This window comes from Octopus sinensis, linkage group LG3 (assembly GCF_006345805.1).
Source record: "Octopus sinensis linkage group LG3, ASM634580v1, whole genome shotgun sequence".
Taxonomy (NCBI): domain Eukaryota; kingdom Metazoa; phylum Mollusca; class Cephalopoda; order Octopoda; family Octopodidae; genus Octopus; species Octopus sinensis.
The window spans coordinates 76,252,978-76,272,170 of NC_042999.1; the positions used below are offsets into that span (position 1 = coordinate 76,252,978).

The 19,193-nt window shown below is 35.7% G+C and overlaps 1 protein-coding gene and 1 long non-coding RNA gene across 2 annotated transcripts in view; both read right to left on the reverse strand.

The window, feature by feature from the left end:
* Positions 1-19,193, reverse strand: part of LOC115209487 (aquaporin-2) — a gene marked incomplete at its 5' end in the record, with an annotated part of 458,626 nt that overhangs the window by 259,363 nt on the left and 180,070 nt on the right. Inside the window, one exon of the mRNA XM_036501655.1 lies at positions 16,965-17,045. Within this exon, the coding sequence (XP_036357548.1) occupies positions 16,965-17,045 (81 nt within the window). The remainder of the gene's footprint in view (positions 1-16,964; positions 17,046-19,193) is intronic.
* Positions 3,059-4,675, reverse strand: LOC118762485. Its single transcript, XR_004998240.1, has 3 exons — positions 4,575-4,675; positions 4,458-4,459; positions 3,059-3,073 (listed from the first exon to the last, which is right to left on the reverse strand). It is a non-coding gene; the product is annotated as an uncharacterized LOC118762485 (long non-coding RNA).

Below are 19,193 nucleotides of genomic sequence, written 5' to 3' on the forward strand. Positions count from 1 at the left end.
TACTTCTAAATTTCCTAGCTATTTTTTAATAATTACATTACTTTAGTTAAATCTCGTTTACCACTCACTATATTTACTAAGCTTAATTCAATTGTTATTGCTTAGCTCAAACTTTTATTGCTCTTTCTATTTCTAAATTTCCTATAGAACGTCGAGTGGATCTTATGCGTACACGCCGGTATTGCATCAGTGAACTTATTTAATACTGTGTTGTTGTAATTTTTTAATATAGTGTATGCCTCCCTTATGCATAAACCGCATCTAGTGGACCCAATTCTATAAGGGGAGGCAAGATTAAGGATAGCCCATGATATTTTAAATTCAACATTCCTTTCCTTGAGGTCGTTAATATGTGTAATGCCAGTGTTGTAGAGGTCCTATATTTAGGATTGTTGAAGGAGCTCAGGTGGGATCGATACCTCTACTGTGCTTCCGATATATATTTTTCTCTGGCCTCCTTGAGCCTCAACACTGCATTTATAAACCACATTTTCCTGGCAACAATTTCCGCTAATAGGACATTCAGTTGGGTCCCTACAATTACATTTCTTCAACCTGCTACGGGATCTCGTATTATTGATAACTCCGAAACCGTGCGCACTCCCAGTACTAGGATACACCATATCATCTACACCATCGTTCGTACTATTTTCCGGTATAATTATTCTGATATTATTCCTATTACCATTCTTCTTATTTTCATTTTTATTTTTATTTTTACTAATATTTTTATTACCATTTCCACTACTATTAACACCATCATTACCACCCTGATAATCATTATAATCACTAATATCATCACCGACATCATTATTATGATTATCTCTACTATTTATATTATTTTTCGCCCCAACACGCCCTTCACAATCGATTTCAGAAGGCGTACTATTAATATTAATACCCTCTTCTATGTCTTTAATGAATATTCCATTAAAGCTTCTGTCATCATTTCTATCATTATAGCGCCTTATTTTACTTCTGTTCAACGAGGCAATAATAGATCCGACATTGGGAGTGACTGAGTAGGCCAGCTTGATTGTTGACTTGTTACATATTGAATAATACTTATGGTGTTTTGGGAAATTTTCCTTCAATAACTTAAAAAATAGCTTTGGTAAACCTTTCACCCTTAATGATAAAGGAGGGGCAAACCAAGTAACTTGACGAATCCTAGGCTTAGTATTAATAGTGGGATTACAATATGTTGCTTGGATTGATGTACTAAATGTAAGGGCACTCCTGTATCTATTACGAATATTCATATCTCTATTACTACTAGTATTATTCTTATTTCTTTTACCACCTTCATTAGACCTAAATCTAACTTTACACCTTAATTCACATTTATGATTCATATTATTTGTAACCCCTTCCCTCCCGTTACCGTTATCGTTCATGGTATTTTCATCCTTACAAATCTAATTATTAGCCTTATTAACGTGGTTACCATTTACAAGACCGACCACATCGCATTCATTTCTCCTATTTCCAAAGCTTCTTTTATCAGCACAAATATTGGTCATTATTAGCTTGTTTCTAGCTCCTTGGAAACTATGTGGGGAGCCTCTGCCATCCGAAATCCGTTTCATATCGTACTATTAATATTAATACCCTCTTCTATGTCATTAATGAATATTCCATACGTATATATATATATATATATGTATATGTATATGTGTGTTTATGAGTGCATGTGTTTATATATGTATGAGTGTGTGTATGTGTGATTGTGTGGATGCATGTATGTATAAACTATATTATATTAAATTACATTGTTATATATTCATACAGGCACAAATACAAACACACACACTCACACATACACATGTGGTTCCCCCCACAATCCCGGAATCATTGGAAATTTTTTTTCGTTGAATGAATTCCTGTGACGTCCTAATATTGCAAAATTAGGTTACTTAAGGTGGGCCTGGTAACTGATGGTTTTGGGATCTTGTTATTTGTAACTTTTGGTGAGCCATGGTGCAACCAACAACATGGTAAAAATCCCTGCCATTAATTTAGTGTGAATGGATAATATCAAATAATTAAATCACAACATGGAAAAATGCGAGCATGAAAATTCATATTCTTAAGATTATAAACCTGGAAAAGTACAGGACAAGTTATTACACCTGCTATTGCTTCTAGTAAAGAATAAGTAACAATTTTACTTAAAATATTGCAGCTAAAATTAAAATTTGAAAATTAAAAATTACTTTATAATAGCTTACAAATAACACTATATTATTTTAAGTAGAATTTGGGTAATTTACTACATTAAATACAGAAAACAATGACTAATTAGACAAACCTACAAATTAGCTGAGCAGTTTTGTACAACACATTTAAAAGATGAGAACTGTAAAGAGTGATAAATTAGGAGAAATGGCATTCTTTGCTGCAATATTTTAGGTAAAAACTTTCTTATTCTTTACTTTACTAGTAGTAATATCTTGTCCTATACTTTTCCAGGTGCAATAACTTGTCCTGTACTCTTCCAGGTTATAATCTTATTAATATCACTTTTCATGCTCGCATTTTCCTTCTAATACACACACACACACACACACACACACACACACACACACATATATATATATATTATATATATATATATATATATATATATATATATATATATATATATATTATATATATATATATATAATTTTGAGTGTATGTGTTACTAAATTTGGCCACTGAAGATTCCAGTTACCCTGAAGTCTTCTCAGCGTGGAGCTGCTTCTTTAGACAAGTAAACCACTGCGGAGACATACGGTTCGTTCTTTTGATGGCGAAACTAGGGCAAAAAACTGCGATTATATATAGTTAAAAAATAAAAATAAGAGGAAAAATTAAAAAAAATAATAATGAAAGTAATAATTTTTTCAGTTATAGGTGCAAGGATTGAAACTTTAAGAAAAGGGGGTTGCTCAATTACATGAATTCCACTCTCAAATTAATTGCTACGTTATTGATTTGAACTGGGGACGTAGAAACCGAAGAAATCCCGCTAAGCATTTCGTCCGGCGTGCTGAAAATTCTGCCAGCTTTCCCTAACAATAATAATAATCTTTTCTACTAATAGGGACAAGGCCTGAAATTTTCGGGGAGGACTCCGAAAGGGTGAAAGACAAACTCGACCTCGGCAGAATTTGATCTCAGACGTAGCAGCAGACGAAATACCGCTAAGCATTTCGTCTAGCGTGCTAACGATTCTGCCAGTTTGCCCATTGATGAATAATAATGGTTTGAATTTTTTGCACGAGGCCAGAAATTTCGGGAGTGGGGGCAAGTCGATTACATCGACCCCAGTGCTTAACTGGTACTTATTTTATCGACCCTGCAAGGATGAAAGGTAAAGACGACCTCGTCGGAATTTGAACTCAGAATGCAAAGACAGGCGAAATGCCGCTGGCATTTTGCCAGGCTTTCTAACTCTTCTGCCAGCTCGCCACCTTAAAATATATTGGTTTCATATTTTAGCCCAAGGCGAGAAACTTCGGGGAGTGGGTAAGTTGATTACATCGACCCCAATGTTTCACTGATACTTAAGTTATCGGCCACGAAAGGATGAAAGGCAAAGTTGACCTCGGTGAAACTAGAACGCAAAACATAAAGACGGGCAAAATGCCGCTAGGCTTTTTTGCCCTGCGAGCTAACGATCCTGCCAGCTCAACCCCTTAATAATACTATTAATAATAATAATAATAATGATAATAATAATAATAATAATAATAATATAATAATAATAATAATAATAATAATAATAATAGTAATGATGATGATGATGATGATAAATATAACTGAAACTAACAAGATTATTTGTGATGCAGCTATGGTTGCTGCAGAATAATTTGGATACAAAAGATAAGAACAAACAGAAGGTAAACAACCACACTGGCGTTGAAGAATGTGTGGGAGAAAAAAGTTAAAAAGACATTAAGAACAAGTTGATACATTGAGAAGAGAGGAATTGCAGAAAGAAAGCATAAAAATAATGCTGGAAAGAACATATAGCATAAGAGATAAAGGTTATAATGTGATATTGGAAGAATTGAAACAAAGGGTAGGAGCAATCAAAGCAAAACTGGAAAGATACAACAACAAAAAAAGAACGTTCAGGCAAAAAAGATTGTTAGAAGCAAATAATAAGAAACTGTTTCAGGAACTAGATGGGCAAATACACGCAACAATGATACCAGATGCAGAGGAAAGCAAGGTATTCTGGAGAGGGATCTGGGACCAACCTGTACAACATAATGACGAAGCGTAGTGGCTGCATGAAATCCAAGAAAGATCAAGAAATACAGAAATCCAAGAAGACATAAAGATAACTACAGAAATGATTTTAAAAATGCAGTTAAGAAAATTCCCAAATTGGAAGAGCCCAGGACCGGATGAGGTACAAGGTTATTGGATGAAAAAGCTGACAGAGCTCCATCAAAGGATAGTACAACTGCTATATGAGTGTTTGCAGGAAGGTGCAACACAGGGAAAGACATTGTTATGTGCCAATGATTCTAAAAAGGGAAATGTTGCATCTAACTTTAGACCAATAACATGCCTTCCACTAATGTGGAAACTAATGTCAGTTGCTTTGGCCGGTGAACTATAGAGATACTTGGAAAAAAGTGTGCTGCTACCCATTGAACAGAAAGGGTACCGAAAAAGGAGCCGGGGAATTTATAATCTAATTATCTGGAACTGCAAGTGAAGGCATACAAACCTGAGCATGGCATGAGTTGACTATCACAAAGAATACGATATGATGACACACTCCTGGATAATAAGAACAATGGAAAAGCATGGAGTAGCAGGAAATATGAGAAGCCTTATATAGAACAGTATGAAATGCTGTGGAGAACAGAATTGACAGAAAGGAAGCAAGTACTAGGAGATGTGAAAATCAAGAGAGGAATATTCCAGTGGGACAGTGTATCCCCACTGATATTCGGGCTGGGTATGATGCTCTTGAGTGAAATACTACAGAAAACAAAACTGGGGTGTGATCCGAGAAGAGGTAAGGGAAAACTGAATCACTTGCTATTCATAGACGACCTCAAACTAATCAAAAAATCTGAGGCCCAACTGGACAGCCTAGTCCAGTCTGTGCAGATTTTCTCCAATGATATTAAGATGGTGTTTGAACTCCCAAAATGTGCTGCGATGGTGATGCGACGAGGAAAGCTTGCAAGGACAGAAGACATATGGTTGCCATGTGGTGAAATGATAAAGGCAATGTAACCTCAATCCAGCTATAAATACCTGGGAATACTTGAGGCAGATGGAATTAAAAACAACACAACATGAAGGAAAACACAAAAAGAGAGTACCTGCGGCGAGTGAGAAAATATTGGCTTTAAAGCTGAATGCCAGAAACAATTTCGTCAATAAACTCGCGCGTAGTCGCAATAATTCGGTATGGCGCTAGAATCCTGAAGTGAAAAGAGGAGGAGCTAGAAGAGATGGACAGGAAGTCAGAAAGCTCCTAACGATGCATGGAGCCCATCATCCACGTGCAGACACTGATCAACTATACATAAATAGAGCAAATGAAACAAGGGGACTGATAAGTGTGGAAGGCTGCGTGCGTATTGAACTCGAGAGTTTAATAAGATACCTAGCCCAAAGTAAGGAATTCTTTGTAGTGGTAGTTAGGAACGAGGGAGAATTGAAAGCAGAGAAAAAGGGCAAAACAAAGGAAGAAGTAAAAAACGACTTGAAGAAGAATTACCCAAGAAGGGCCTACACAATCAATTTCATGTAGCCACAACAGAGGTTGCTGGGAAAAATAGGTAGGATTGGCTGGTGAAAGGAATCCCTAAAAAAAGAAACCGAAATCACTATACTGGTAGCGCAAGACCAAGCTTTGGCTACGAACTGGAGGGTTAACCTTAGGAATGAGCAAGTGTCTCTGCTGTGCCGCATCTGCAACAGAGTAGATGAAACCATTCCCCATACCACGTACGAATGCCCTAGACCACTACAAATGGTGTTGACACGCCCAAGTAGCAAAAGTGCTACATTGGAAACTGCGAAAAGTGGGAGTAGAGAGAGGCAAGACGTTGTATGAGCACAAACCGCAGAGAGTGACGGAGAAGGAGACTAGCAAAATCCTCTAGTATTTCCCAATCCAAGCAGATCAGGTGCCAGAGCATAATAAACTTGACCTAGTGGCGATGGACAAGGTGCAACACATATGCTATATAGCTGACGTTGCATGCCACTTTGACTCACGAAGGAAGGCGAAAAGGCAGATAGATACAACCCACTCGTGTACGAAATAGCCCGGCTATGGAAAATGAAGAAGGTGAAGATAGTGCCAATTATTGTTGGGTCCTTGGGAGCAGTATCAGAAGGCATCAAGAGGAATATAAAGGAAATTGGAATAGAGTGCCCAGAAGAACTGTTACAAAAGTTTTGCCTCCTTGGCACGGCTAGAATAATCAAGAAAGTAATAGGTACCGGAAAAGAACGAATAGCTGGTACCGTAGAGAACTGGTATGAGCATGTACGAAGTAAAGTTATGCAGGAGGATGCAAAAGTAACGATTCTCTGGGACTATGATTTTCAGACGGATCGTGTAATCGAACACCAACAGCTGGATATTGTCATATTGAATAAGGGAGAGAAATACTGTCAGATCATCGATGTAGACATACCAAATGACATGAATATTTTGAGTAAAGAGGTTGAAAAATTCATCAACTACTCTGAATTGAAAGTGGAAATGCTAAGACTATATGGAATGGGAGAAGGTAATGTAAAAGTGATACCAGTGGTGATCGGAACGTTGAGCTCAGTCCCATTAAAACTTCAAGACTTCTTAAGGCAACTGGAATTCCCATGCGAGATTCATGTCTGGCAAAAAGCAGCCTTATTGGGCACAGCGCACATCTTAAGGAAACTATTATCTGTCTGAAGTCCTTGCTGTGAATTGACATATGACTAAAGATTCCGGTGCATTTTTACCTACACTGTGTTACTAAGGAATAATAAAAAAAAAAAATAATAATGGTTTCAAATTTTGCCACAGCATTTTTTTTTTTTCGGTTGGGGAGGTTCAATTCCATCAACCTCAGTGTACAACTGGTACTTATTTTATCGACATCGAAAGGATGAAAGGCAAAATCGACCTCGACGAAATGCCGCTAGCGTGTTGCCCAGCGTGCTAACGATTCTGCTAGATCGCCGCCTTAATAATAATAATAATAATAATAATAATAATAATAATAATGGCACTGTCACCTCTATCTGATATGCTAAATAGAACTGGATGCGGATATAAATGTTACGGCAAAACGATCAGCCACCTTTTATATATGGATGACCTAAAACTATACGCTGCAAATGACAAACAGCTGGAAACACTATTAAAGACAGTTCATGGATTTACCAAAGAAATAGATATGAAATTTGGATTAGAAAAATGCGCCAAAGTATCCATGAAAAGAGGAAAACTAGTTAAGAGTAACAACATCACACTAGATAAAACCAACGAAATAAAAGAATTAGACCAAAGACAAACTTACAAATACTTAGGAATCCATGAACTAGATAAGACACAACACACACAAATGAAAGAGAAAATAAAAAAAGAATATTATAGACGAGTTAGATCAATACTAAACACAGAGCTCAATGCTAAAAACAAGATAATAGGTATCAACACTTTAGCTGTCCCAGTTATAAGTTACAGCTACAATATCCTTAACTGGACACGAAATGAACTGACCAAAATAGATCGGAAAACAAGAAAAATAATGACAGGATCTAGGATGCATCACCCAAAATCTGACATAGAAAGACTATATATACAACGTATAGAAGGTGGTAGAGGCCTTATACAGCTGGAAAACTACTATAAAATAACGACCATAGGACTGCAAAAATATCTACTTCAGAAGGAAGGAAAACTGATCCAGATAGCGGCAAAACACGAGCAAAACAAAAAACTGTTCTCAGTATTTAAGGAAGCTGACAAATACAAACAAGAAATCATACCACCTAATAAACATGAAGAAGAAGAAGAAGAAGATGAAGAAACAACAAAAGCTATAAAACAAATGAAATCCAAACTAAAAATAGAACAGCAACGAACCATGATAAAACGATGGCAAGAAAAGCCCCTTCATGGTAAATACTGGACTAAACTAAACGCAAAAGAAATAGACAAAGAAAAATCCAAGCAATGGTTGAGAAGCTCAGGACTCAAAGCAGAAACAGAGGGATTTTTAATTGCAGCACAAGACCAAAGCCTCCCCACCAGAAATTACCAAAAACATGTAATGAAAAGAAATATTACAAGTAACTGCAGAATATGTGGAGATGGACAAGAAACAATAAATCATATTATCTCTAGCTGCCCAGTCTTGGCTAAGAAGGAATATATTCACAGACATGACAGAGTTGGAACCTACATACATTGGAAGCTATGCCAACATTATGGAATAACAACAGAAAAAAGATGGTATAGGCACACACCAGAAAAGGTCACAGAAAACGAGAAAGCAACCATACTCTGGGATATGCCGATACACACAGATAGAGAAATTAAGGCCAACAGACCAGATATAGTTGTCAGAGATCATGAAGAAAAAAAATGCTTTCTAATTGATGTATCAATACCGGCTGATGACAACGTGTCTCTAAAAGAAATGGAGAAACTCTCAAATACAAAGACCTGGAAATAGAGGTAACTAGAATGTGGAATCTGAAAACAGAAACAATTCCTATCATAGTAGGTGCATTAGGCATGATAAAAAAATATTCAGACAAATACATAACAAAAACACCAGGACTTACAAACACATATAACATACAGAAAATTGCACTACTAGGCACTGCACACATCCTACGCAGAACACTTTCCATACAATAACCATCAGAGCATCACAACAAATCACAGCACATACCCAAGGCACACAGAGCTGTGCTCGGTAGTGAAGTGAAAGCACGCTATAAAAATAAAACTACTGAATAATAATAATAATAAAATTTTAGATATAACTTTTGCACAAGATTGACTTACGTTGTTCTGCATTATTTCAGGTGCATGAGGTGTTTGATTCTTCCCTCACTTTATCTAGTCTGAAGAAAAAGCTTCCCGCAATGGAAACTTCGGAGTAAAAGTCTACAGGCCTTGTTTATGTAAACTTCGACACACTTTTGTGCTAAGTATTATTTGCACATCTTTACTGAACGATGAGAAATGTATATATGTATGTATGTATGCATGTATGTATGTATGGGTTGACAGATGTGTATATTTATGTTTATCTCTCCATCTCTCTCTCACTCTCTCTCTCTCTCTCTCTCTCTCTCTCTCTCACTATTAATGTGTATATACACGCACAAGCACACATGCAAAATGCATGCATATATATACAAATGTATATATATATATATATTCACACACATACAGAATATATATATTTAAATATATATATCACAAACATATACATATATATACATACATACACATATATAAGCGTGTATGTATAAATATATATATATATATATATATATATATATTATATATATATATATATATATATATATATATATATATATATATACATATATATATATATGCTTTTATATGTATACACACATAACATACACAGAATAAGACCGCGAATATGTAAAAGTGATAGAGAGACAGACAGACAGACAGATACATACATACAAGCATGCATACATACATACATACATACAAACATACATACATACATGCATACACACACACACATGTAGGCTTTCTCTGTGTATAGAATTATAGTTTATGCCTCTCACCTAACCTCTCACACTTCTTTATTTTCCTTTTACCCTTCTTCGATGACTCACTTAAATGTCGTGTAATCCCTATGTGGTATCACAACATTTCTAAGTCGGGTCCATTTATGTTCTTCTTGGTATTTTGTTTCATATCATATTGTATAAAATAAACATGACACGGTTCTTGATAACGCATATCAGAAAAACACATGTAACAGTAATCCGTGGTGTAAACGTGATGCTTATTGCACTACAATTACTAACACGTTGTTACAAATGCTCCTTCTATTTCTCCTCCTACTACTACCACTAATAATAATAAACCTTTCTACTGGAAGCACAATACCTCAAATTTGGGGGACGGGATTAAGTCGATTACGTGGACCCCAGTGCGTAACTGTTGCTTATTTAATCGACCCCGAAAGGATAGAGGCAAAATCGACCTTGGCGGAATTTGAACTCAGAACGTAGTGGCGGGCGAAGTTCCGCTAAGCATTTCGTCTAGCGTACTAACGATTCTCCCAGCTCGCCACCTTAGTAATAATAATAAATATTATTATTATCATTATCATTAATTCAATTTTTTCCACAAGGTTAGGTTGGAGGAGGAGGGAATGAATCGATTGCCTCGACACAAGTGTTCATCTGCTACTTATTTTATCGACCCCGAAATGATAAATGGCAAAGTCCAACTCGGTGGAATTTGAACTCAGAACGTAGCAACAGACGAAATACCTATTTCTTTACTACCCACAAGGGGCCAAACACAGAGAGGACAAACAAGGACAGCCAAACGGATGAAGTCGATTACATCGGCCACAGAGCGCAATTGGTACTTATTTAATCGACCCCGAAAGGATAAAAAGCAAAGTCGACATGTGCGGAATTTGAACTCAGAACGTAACGGCAGTCGAAATACGGCTACGCATTTCGCCCAGCGTGCTAACGTTTCTACCAGCTTGCCGCCTTATCAATAATAATAATAGTAGTAGTAGTAGTGGTAGTAGTGGTAGTAGTAGTACTACTACTACTACTACTACTACTACTACTACTACTACTACTACTACAACTACCTATGCTGCTGGTACTCCTGTATTAGCTAGAGCTAGAGGTACCAACACACAGATAATGATCATAGCAATGATGCTGATAATGATAAACTTCATCATCATCATCATCATCATTACTCTCACCAACAAGGACAACATCGTGGTAGGCACTTCTACTATCGTAAGCAAAATCTACTACTTAGCATATGACTTTCTCTCTTATCACACCCGCGTCATTCACCACCCTCCCACACATATATATATATATATTTCTTTACTACCCACAAGGGGCTAAACACAGAGGAGACAAACAAGGACAGACAAACGGATTAAGTCGATTATATCGACCTCAGTGCGTAACTGGTACTTAATTTATCGACCCCGGAAGGATGAAAGGCAAAGTCGACCTCGGCGGAATTTGAACTCGGAACGTAACGGCAGACGAAATACGGCAACGCATTTCGCCCGGCGTGTTAACGTTTCTGCCAGCTCGCCGCCATATATATATGTGTGTGTGTGTGTGTGTCTGTGTGTCTGTGTGTGCATGTATGTGTGCGTGTATGTGTGTGTGTGTTTTGACACAAAGTGCTTATGCGCGAATTAAAACATTAATCACGGCTGCTGGTAACAGTTAAGGCAGTCAAACAGGGAATAGTTGTAATTCTAAAATCAAAATGTGGGCAATCAAATGCAGTCACAGCAGATGCTACCATCATGAAAAAGTGAATATTTTGGTCAACGTATTCCAAGTTTCGATAAACCGTAAAAAAGCCGTCACGTTTATGGCCGGAAGTAATTTCGTTCTAGTTCTACCAAACTAAAACTAAGAAGTGCTGTACAAAATAAACAATAAGAAGCAATAGCAAAATGTAGAAATGCCCTTCTCGTATGAAATCGCAGCGCTGGACTAACAACACATAATGGTATTTTACTTCAAGATACGGATCATCAGGCTGTCCTGCTGTTCACCTACAGCTGTTATCACCAATGATGGCAACGTCAACAGACAGGTTTATTTCAAAGTGTAACTGTGTATGTGTATGACAACAAACACATAACCCTTCCCACAACGGGCGAAAAGGCGGCGAGCTGGTAAAACCATTAGCACGCCGGGCGAAATGCTTAGTGGTATTTTGTCTGTCTTTATGTTCTGAGTTCAAATCCTGCTGCGGTCGACTTTTCCTTTCATTCTTTCGGGTTCGATAAATTAAGTACCAGTTGGGTACTGGGGTAGATCTAGTTGACTCGCCCCCCCCCACTCCACCAAAATTTCGAACCTTGTGCCTAGAGTAAAAATTATTATTATTATTATTATTATTATTATTATTATTATTATTATTATTATTAAGCAACGAGCTGGCCGAATCGTTAGCACGCCAGGCGAAATGCTTAGCGGTATTTCGTCCGTCTTCTCGCTCTGAGTTCAATTCTCTTTGCCTTTCATAAAAATAAGTTCCAGTTGAACACATGTCGATGTAATCGACTTAATCCCTTATCCCAAATTCGAGGCTTTGTGCTTACTGTAGAAAATATTATTATTATTATTATTATTATTATTATTATTATTATTATTATTATTATTATTATCTCACTTTGGTTAATATACCCTTTTGTAGCCAACAACACTAGCTTTAAATAAAATCAGTAACAATTTGAAAATTTGAATGGATTATTGATGTCTTTGAGGTTCTTCCTTTGCTCTTGTTTACGTATTTCATACAATTGTCTTCAAAGTGTTTTGATGTTTTTAGTATCTTCATGATGTCCTATCGATTTCAAACTTTTTTCTAAACACCTACATGAATATATTTCTTTTTCTGAAATTTAAGTCAAACTCTGGGTCATATTTATATGTAGGTGCGTCATTTCTCAGAACACAGTCCTCCACAGGTTAGGTGTTTGGAATTCTTTCATTTTCCATACGAAATATATAGTCTGCCCACCTCACTCTGTCACATTGCAAGAAAGCTAGGCCTACAAAGATTGATAACTCTTAAACCTTAAAATCAATCACATTGTCTCTGCAAAATATATATGTATTATCTCGGAGACACTTTTCCTGCAAATATCTCTGAACGTTTTATTTGGTTTGTTTAACTGCTGAGCATCAGAACGGATAAAATGCATGTTTTCAAAATTCATTATCATTCCTATATACAGTTAAAACATAGCAAATCTTTTAATTTATCAAAGAGCAGCAATGACTTCTGAATTCTATTTGCTCTTTTGTCATTTACATGTTCAACCTTGTTTAATGTACTGCCAATATATGCAGTATGATATTATTTCATGATGAACGCAACAGTTTCTAAGGTAGGATTGATAAAGGATAACAGCTTTATAAAGCTATATGAACTGCCATGAAATTTTATCCATAAGAATTTGAAGATCTGTTTAAGTAGAAAGATATCACAAGTCATCAGTGTACGAGAGGTGCCTTGTCGGAGGCACAAAAGTGAATTATTTAGAAATGTAATTATTCTTTTGGTTTCAAATTAAGAAGACCACCTGCCGATGCTCACCCAAAGCCAGTTCTAGTTTTCTGTCTCAAGAATACAATTTCAATTTAAATCTTGCTATATCTTTCTAAACCGCTGTATTTTAAAACTAATCTACAACTACGTTTTAGGACCGTTTTCATTCCAGCCTTTCGCATTATTTCTTTCTTTTTTCTCTCTCTCTCAGAATTAAATTGTATTTGTTTCTAAATTTCTACGCGATTCGAGATAAAAGATGCCTTCGTCCCATCGAGGAGCTCTGTACCCTGCTCCCACCACTAGATTTCCGTAATGCCATATATATATATATATATATATATATATATACGTGAGTGTGTTTGTGTGTGTGTGTGTGAATATACGTATGTATGCATGTGTATGTATGTATGTATGTATATTTGTATGTATTTATGTATGCAACTGAGGACGCTTGTGTGTATGTAAGTATCAGTAGTGTGTTTGTGTTGTTATTATTAGACTGAGTATTCATATGATCAAAGGAATTTCATTCGCGACAATCCCGCAGTTTTTTAAGTATGTAGAACTTACATTATTTCAGCCCTGTTCTTATTTAAGGCAGTAGGGTGTGATTTGAGAAAAATTTGGCGGTAATTTCTCACGTTGAGGCACTCGAAGCGCTTGTTTTTGTGTCTGCATATCAATTATCTTATATACATGTCGCTGTGTGTGTGTGTATGTGTGTGTGTGTGTGTATGTGTGTGTGTGTAAATATATATATATACATACATAGAGAGAGAGGGAGAGATAGTTACATTTTTAGCAAAAAATATGGGTGCGTGCACGTTTTGCATATGTGTTTATGCATGTGTGAAACACTGTGTGTATGTATATAGATAGATAGATAGATAGATAGATAGATAGATAGATAGATAGATAGATAGATAGATAGATAGATAGACAGACAGACAGATAGATAGATAGATAGATAGATAGATAGATATAGATAGATAGATAGATAGATAGATAGATAGATAGATAGACAGACAGATAGATAGATAGATAGATAGATAGATAGATAGATAGATAGATAGATAGATAGATAGATAGATAGATAGATAGATAGATAGATAGATAGATAGATAGATATATTTCTATATCGACCAGACACACATGTATACATTATAGGAACATAGAAACAACTACATTGGAAACTACTTGAGCTAATTAATATACAATGCATGAATCATTTTCTTATGAAATGCTCTGTTAAATATGTGTATTTAACATCACTTCGCACTTTACTTAGTCCAATTTGTCGGAAAAGAAGAAAAATAATAATAATAATGAATAAATCGAAAATGTGTAAACCATTTTGTTAGGCTCCACAATCAATTGATTTTGGATTATCTCATGCTTTAAGTGCATATATATTATTTGTTTATAGTAAATTTGTATCCATAATTGTATATGGCTAATTGCAATATATGCGCCAATCATGATGTCACCAGGATGATATATGTTTGCCTTTCCTTATAAAATGAGGCTTTGAACTTTCGTATAAACACAGATGGATACCGCACCATCTGTTTTTAAATCTACGCGAATGTTTACCTTTCGTTTTGTTTCATTATTTTTGCACTCCGGGTTTAGAAAATAGAATTAGTTGAGATTCATACGGTTAATGTTGATTTTCAAGGAATATATGGGTATATATATACATGGGTGTGTGTGTGTGTGTGTGTGTGTGTGTGTGTGTGTGTGTGTGTGTGTGTGTGTGTGTGTGTGCGTGTGTGTGTGCGTGTGCGTGTGTTGGTGGTAAAAGTAGGTCTGAAGCATTGTATTTTCAGAATCGAATAGCTACATAGATTGTTTAACTTAAGGTAAGGCAAACACTCTCAGTCGTGTAAATAGATGGTTGTCGGAACGTTTTCCAATAGAGTTTCATGGGATGAAACTTACAGGTTTTAAGTTAATAGCATGATAAACTGCTGCAGAAAAATGAATGTCAGTAAGAACAATAGTAGTGCATGTTCTGGATACCCTTCTAATACAAACTCTTTACTTTCTTCTGTTTGATTAACAACGGAATTCTAAATCCAATGTTTATTTTATATAGTAATATTGTTTGTTAGAACTCCCAGATTACTATTTAGCAGAATTACTTTGAGAAATTGAAAAAAAACTGAAAAACGTTTTTTCAATATATAGACATAAGATTTTCTTTCCCTAGATATCTAGATATCCCGAGAGGTAACTGAATTGCAGACTGAGAGTTCAACAGTTCGTAGTACACCATCACTATCACCACAGTGTTTTTATGATCAACGCATTGACTGTCGCCCGCTAGGTTGAAGAAATTACATATAAAATAAGGGCCAAGAAGTGACAGACGGAACCGTAGTTTCACATGCTACAATCAAGATAACTGACTAGCTTTGAACGTTTAACAAACAAAATATAAAATGAACAGCATGAATTGACAAAACACGTATTATAAAGAAAGTTATAAAAACATGAACGAGCATTTACTTAGCTGTCAGTGCTGATCTTTGTCTAAGTATAACTTCGGAGAGAAACGGATCCTGTTTCACTAGACAGGCCCATCTAACATTGATAATACGGACATTATTGTCGTTGTTGCTATAGGACATATCTGACTATATCAATCTATAATAAAAGGCATTCCAGCCTTATTTTTCCAGAAATAATATATCTAGAATTACATAATCCTATTGTCCTTTATTTCTCATAAAAGAAGTAATGCTGACTGGCTATTACTGTTGTTGTTGCTATTATGGCGTAGCTATTTCGTTTCTATCAGGTCAAGCGACTGGACACAGACTACTTCATTGTTTTGTAATAGGATGATTATATATGCAGCGAGAGTTCTACACACCCAACGCGTTTCAGTGTATGAGGTCTTCATGTAAATAGTGTAAATAATTTTAAGAAAAGCAACACAAGTTTTTGTTTGTATGCAACAAAACTATTGAAAGTATATTTTTTTGTAAGTTTCCCCTTTTTATAGACTGAAAAAAAAATAAATAAAAACTGTAGAAATAAAAAAAAGAACACGGCAAAAACACGACATTGATTTCAATCAGTTATTTTTTACCTTCTTAAAAAGCAAGCAGACCGAATTTGTATTTGTTAATAGACTTTTTGATAAGCTTTTCAGAAACAAGTTGATTTTTAGGCAGTTTGCCAGTGATTGCTTATTATTTGCATTTACAAACATTTGTTATTGATACCATGATGATGATGATGATGATGACGACGACGTCTACCGTTATTCCTATTTTGGTGTTGTTGTTGTTGTTATTCTGGTTTCAACGGCTTCATACTAGTTTCTGCAGTGCCACCATGGATGGTGGGTGGAGAACTGTATTTGTTTGGAGCATCTGTTTTGATTTGTTGCGGTGTTTCTTTTGCTATTTCCGGTGTTACATTAGTGTTTCTTATGTTTGTAGCGTACAATACATCAATAATGGATTATTTTTTTAAAAACTTAAGTGCGAATTATGATTTGTGTTTGTTAAACGAGTTGGATTATGATTAGTGCTTTTGTATCTTATTATGATTACTATTATGATATGACGAGTACAGCATTAACAGTTAAAAGGCTTACAATAATCTATACCAATACTAAGAAAGTAATTAGTAAGAATGTACTCACCCAATGACTGTTCCATCGATTTGTAACAAAAGCTGGTCCTAATGATCGTGCTGGGTTTAACGAAGAACTTGTATATCGATACTGTAAAAGACATTAAAGTAATAAGATTTACAAAACGATGGTAACCAATACACTTGGAGAAGCATGAAATGTATGCATACACATGTACACCGTATATAAATATATATATATATATATACTTATCATTCACACACACACACACACACACACACACACGCTGATGCTTAGATCTGCAAGTGTTCATTTGTATTTAAGTATGTGTAATGAGAAGAGAGCAATGATAAGGTGATAAAAGCCATAAATGAAAGCGAAATCGTCACGGAAATACAATTTCCTATTGTAACAGTTTTACAGAAATACATAAAATTATGCCTTCAACCGCGACCATCAAAATGAAGAAGATGTATCAACCAAGATGGACACATTCGAAAATAACATTTCAGAGCATGAGCCAAAGAAGCTTCAACATTAAAGGCAGGACCTATCGGATAATGTAGTTCTTAAAATAGTCACACACTCTCTGAAAATTAGATTAGATAGCCAAAGTTGGAATCAGAGCCGGGCCGATCTGGGACTAAATATTAACAACAAAGGGAAACAATCTATACCAGACGCAAATCGTTTTTAACAACTAATATAAATATACGGTGAAATAAGTACTCATATGCATAATGAGGCCAGTACGATAACTTTAATTAATGGATCTATACTCTTATCAAGGGAAGATAAACATTATTAAACAATGCTTAACGAAACCAAACATACTTTTGTAAAAGCGATATAGCCATATACATATATATAGCATGCTGTAGTAGAATGATATCGGTTGATTTGTTTGGCATAATCACAATCTTTTGGACTATTGATTTCAAATGCTGGGTAATGGAATTTGTGAATTTCTTGTCTTTCCTAAGAGCATTAGCGAACAAGTATGTGCTTGTGTATATATGTGAGTATCTCTGTGTGCTGGTGTGTATACAGAAAGACAGACAGGGAAATAAATAGAAACAATGAAGCTATCGCAAACATTCTCAATAAAAACAATATAGATATGACAAGTATAACAAAGATATAACAATGGCGTTAATGTCATTATTGTATTGGCCTAATCGGTAGAGCGTTAAATCCTTTGCGGCCATTAAGTGCTTCGTTCTGAGTTCAAATATTGCCTCCATCGACTTGGTTATTCATCCTTCTTGAGGGTAGATAAAATAGATTATCAATGACATACTCGAGTAGATTCAACCGATTGTAATCCCTCCCCTCTGTATGGCCGCCATCCGATCGCCATGTTGTAATTGGAAACATAGAAGAACTTTGAAATGCAAAATGGGGAGAACATTTTGAAAAATACCGAATGATATTTATTCATAACACTATACGTTGCGCGTTCAAATCCCAATAAGAATTATTTTAGCTCTCATTCTTCCAACGATAATTGTGACCTTGTATATATATATATATATATATATATATATATATATATATATATATATGTATTGTAGTACCTCAGTTTTCGAACTACTGATCACGAATAGACTGTGCTTTATCTCCTGTCTTTCTCATGTTCATATAATACATTAGTAACTCGGTTTACGAACGACTCTGATCACGAATAAATCGTGCTTTATATCTATATCAATATTATATATATATATATAATATATATATATATATGTGTGTGTGTGTATGTATACACTTTTACTTGTTTCAGTCATTTGACTGCGGCCATGCTGGAGCACCGCCTTTAGTCGAGAAAATCGACCCCGGGACTTATTCTTTGTAAGCCCAGTACTTATTCTATCGGTCTCTTTTTTGCCGAACCGCTAATTGACGGGGACATAAACACACCAGCATCGGTTGTCAAGCAATGCTAGGGGGACAAACACAGCCACACAAACACACACGCACACACACACATATATATATATATACATATACACGACGGGCTTCTTTCAGTTTCCGTCTACCAAATCCACTCACAAGGCCTTGGTCGGCCCGAGGCTATAATAGAAGACACTTGCCCAAGGTGCCACGCAGTGGGACTGAACCCGGAACCATGTGGTTGGTAAGCAAGCTACTTGCCACACAGCCACTCCTGCGCCCGTATATATTATATATTAGGGAAACAACTTTTTAATTTTTTCCTCGAAATCAATTTCCTGTATCGTATTTAGATGAGCTTTTATGCATAAGTAAGTGAAGTGA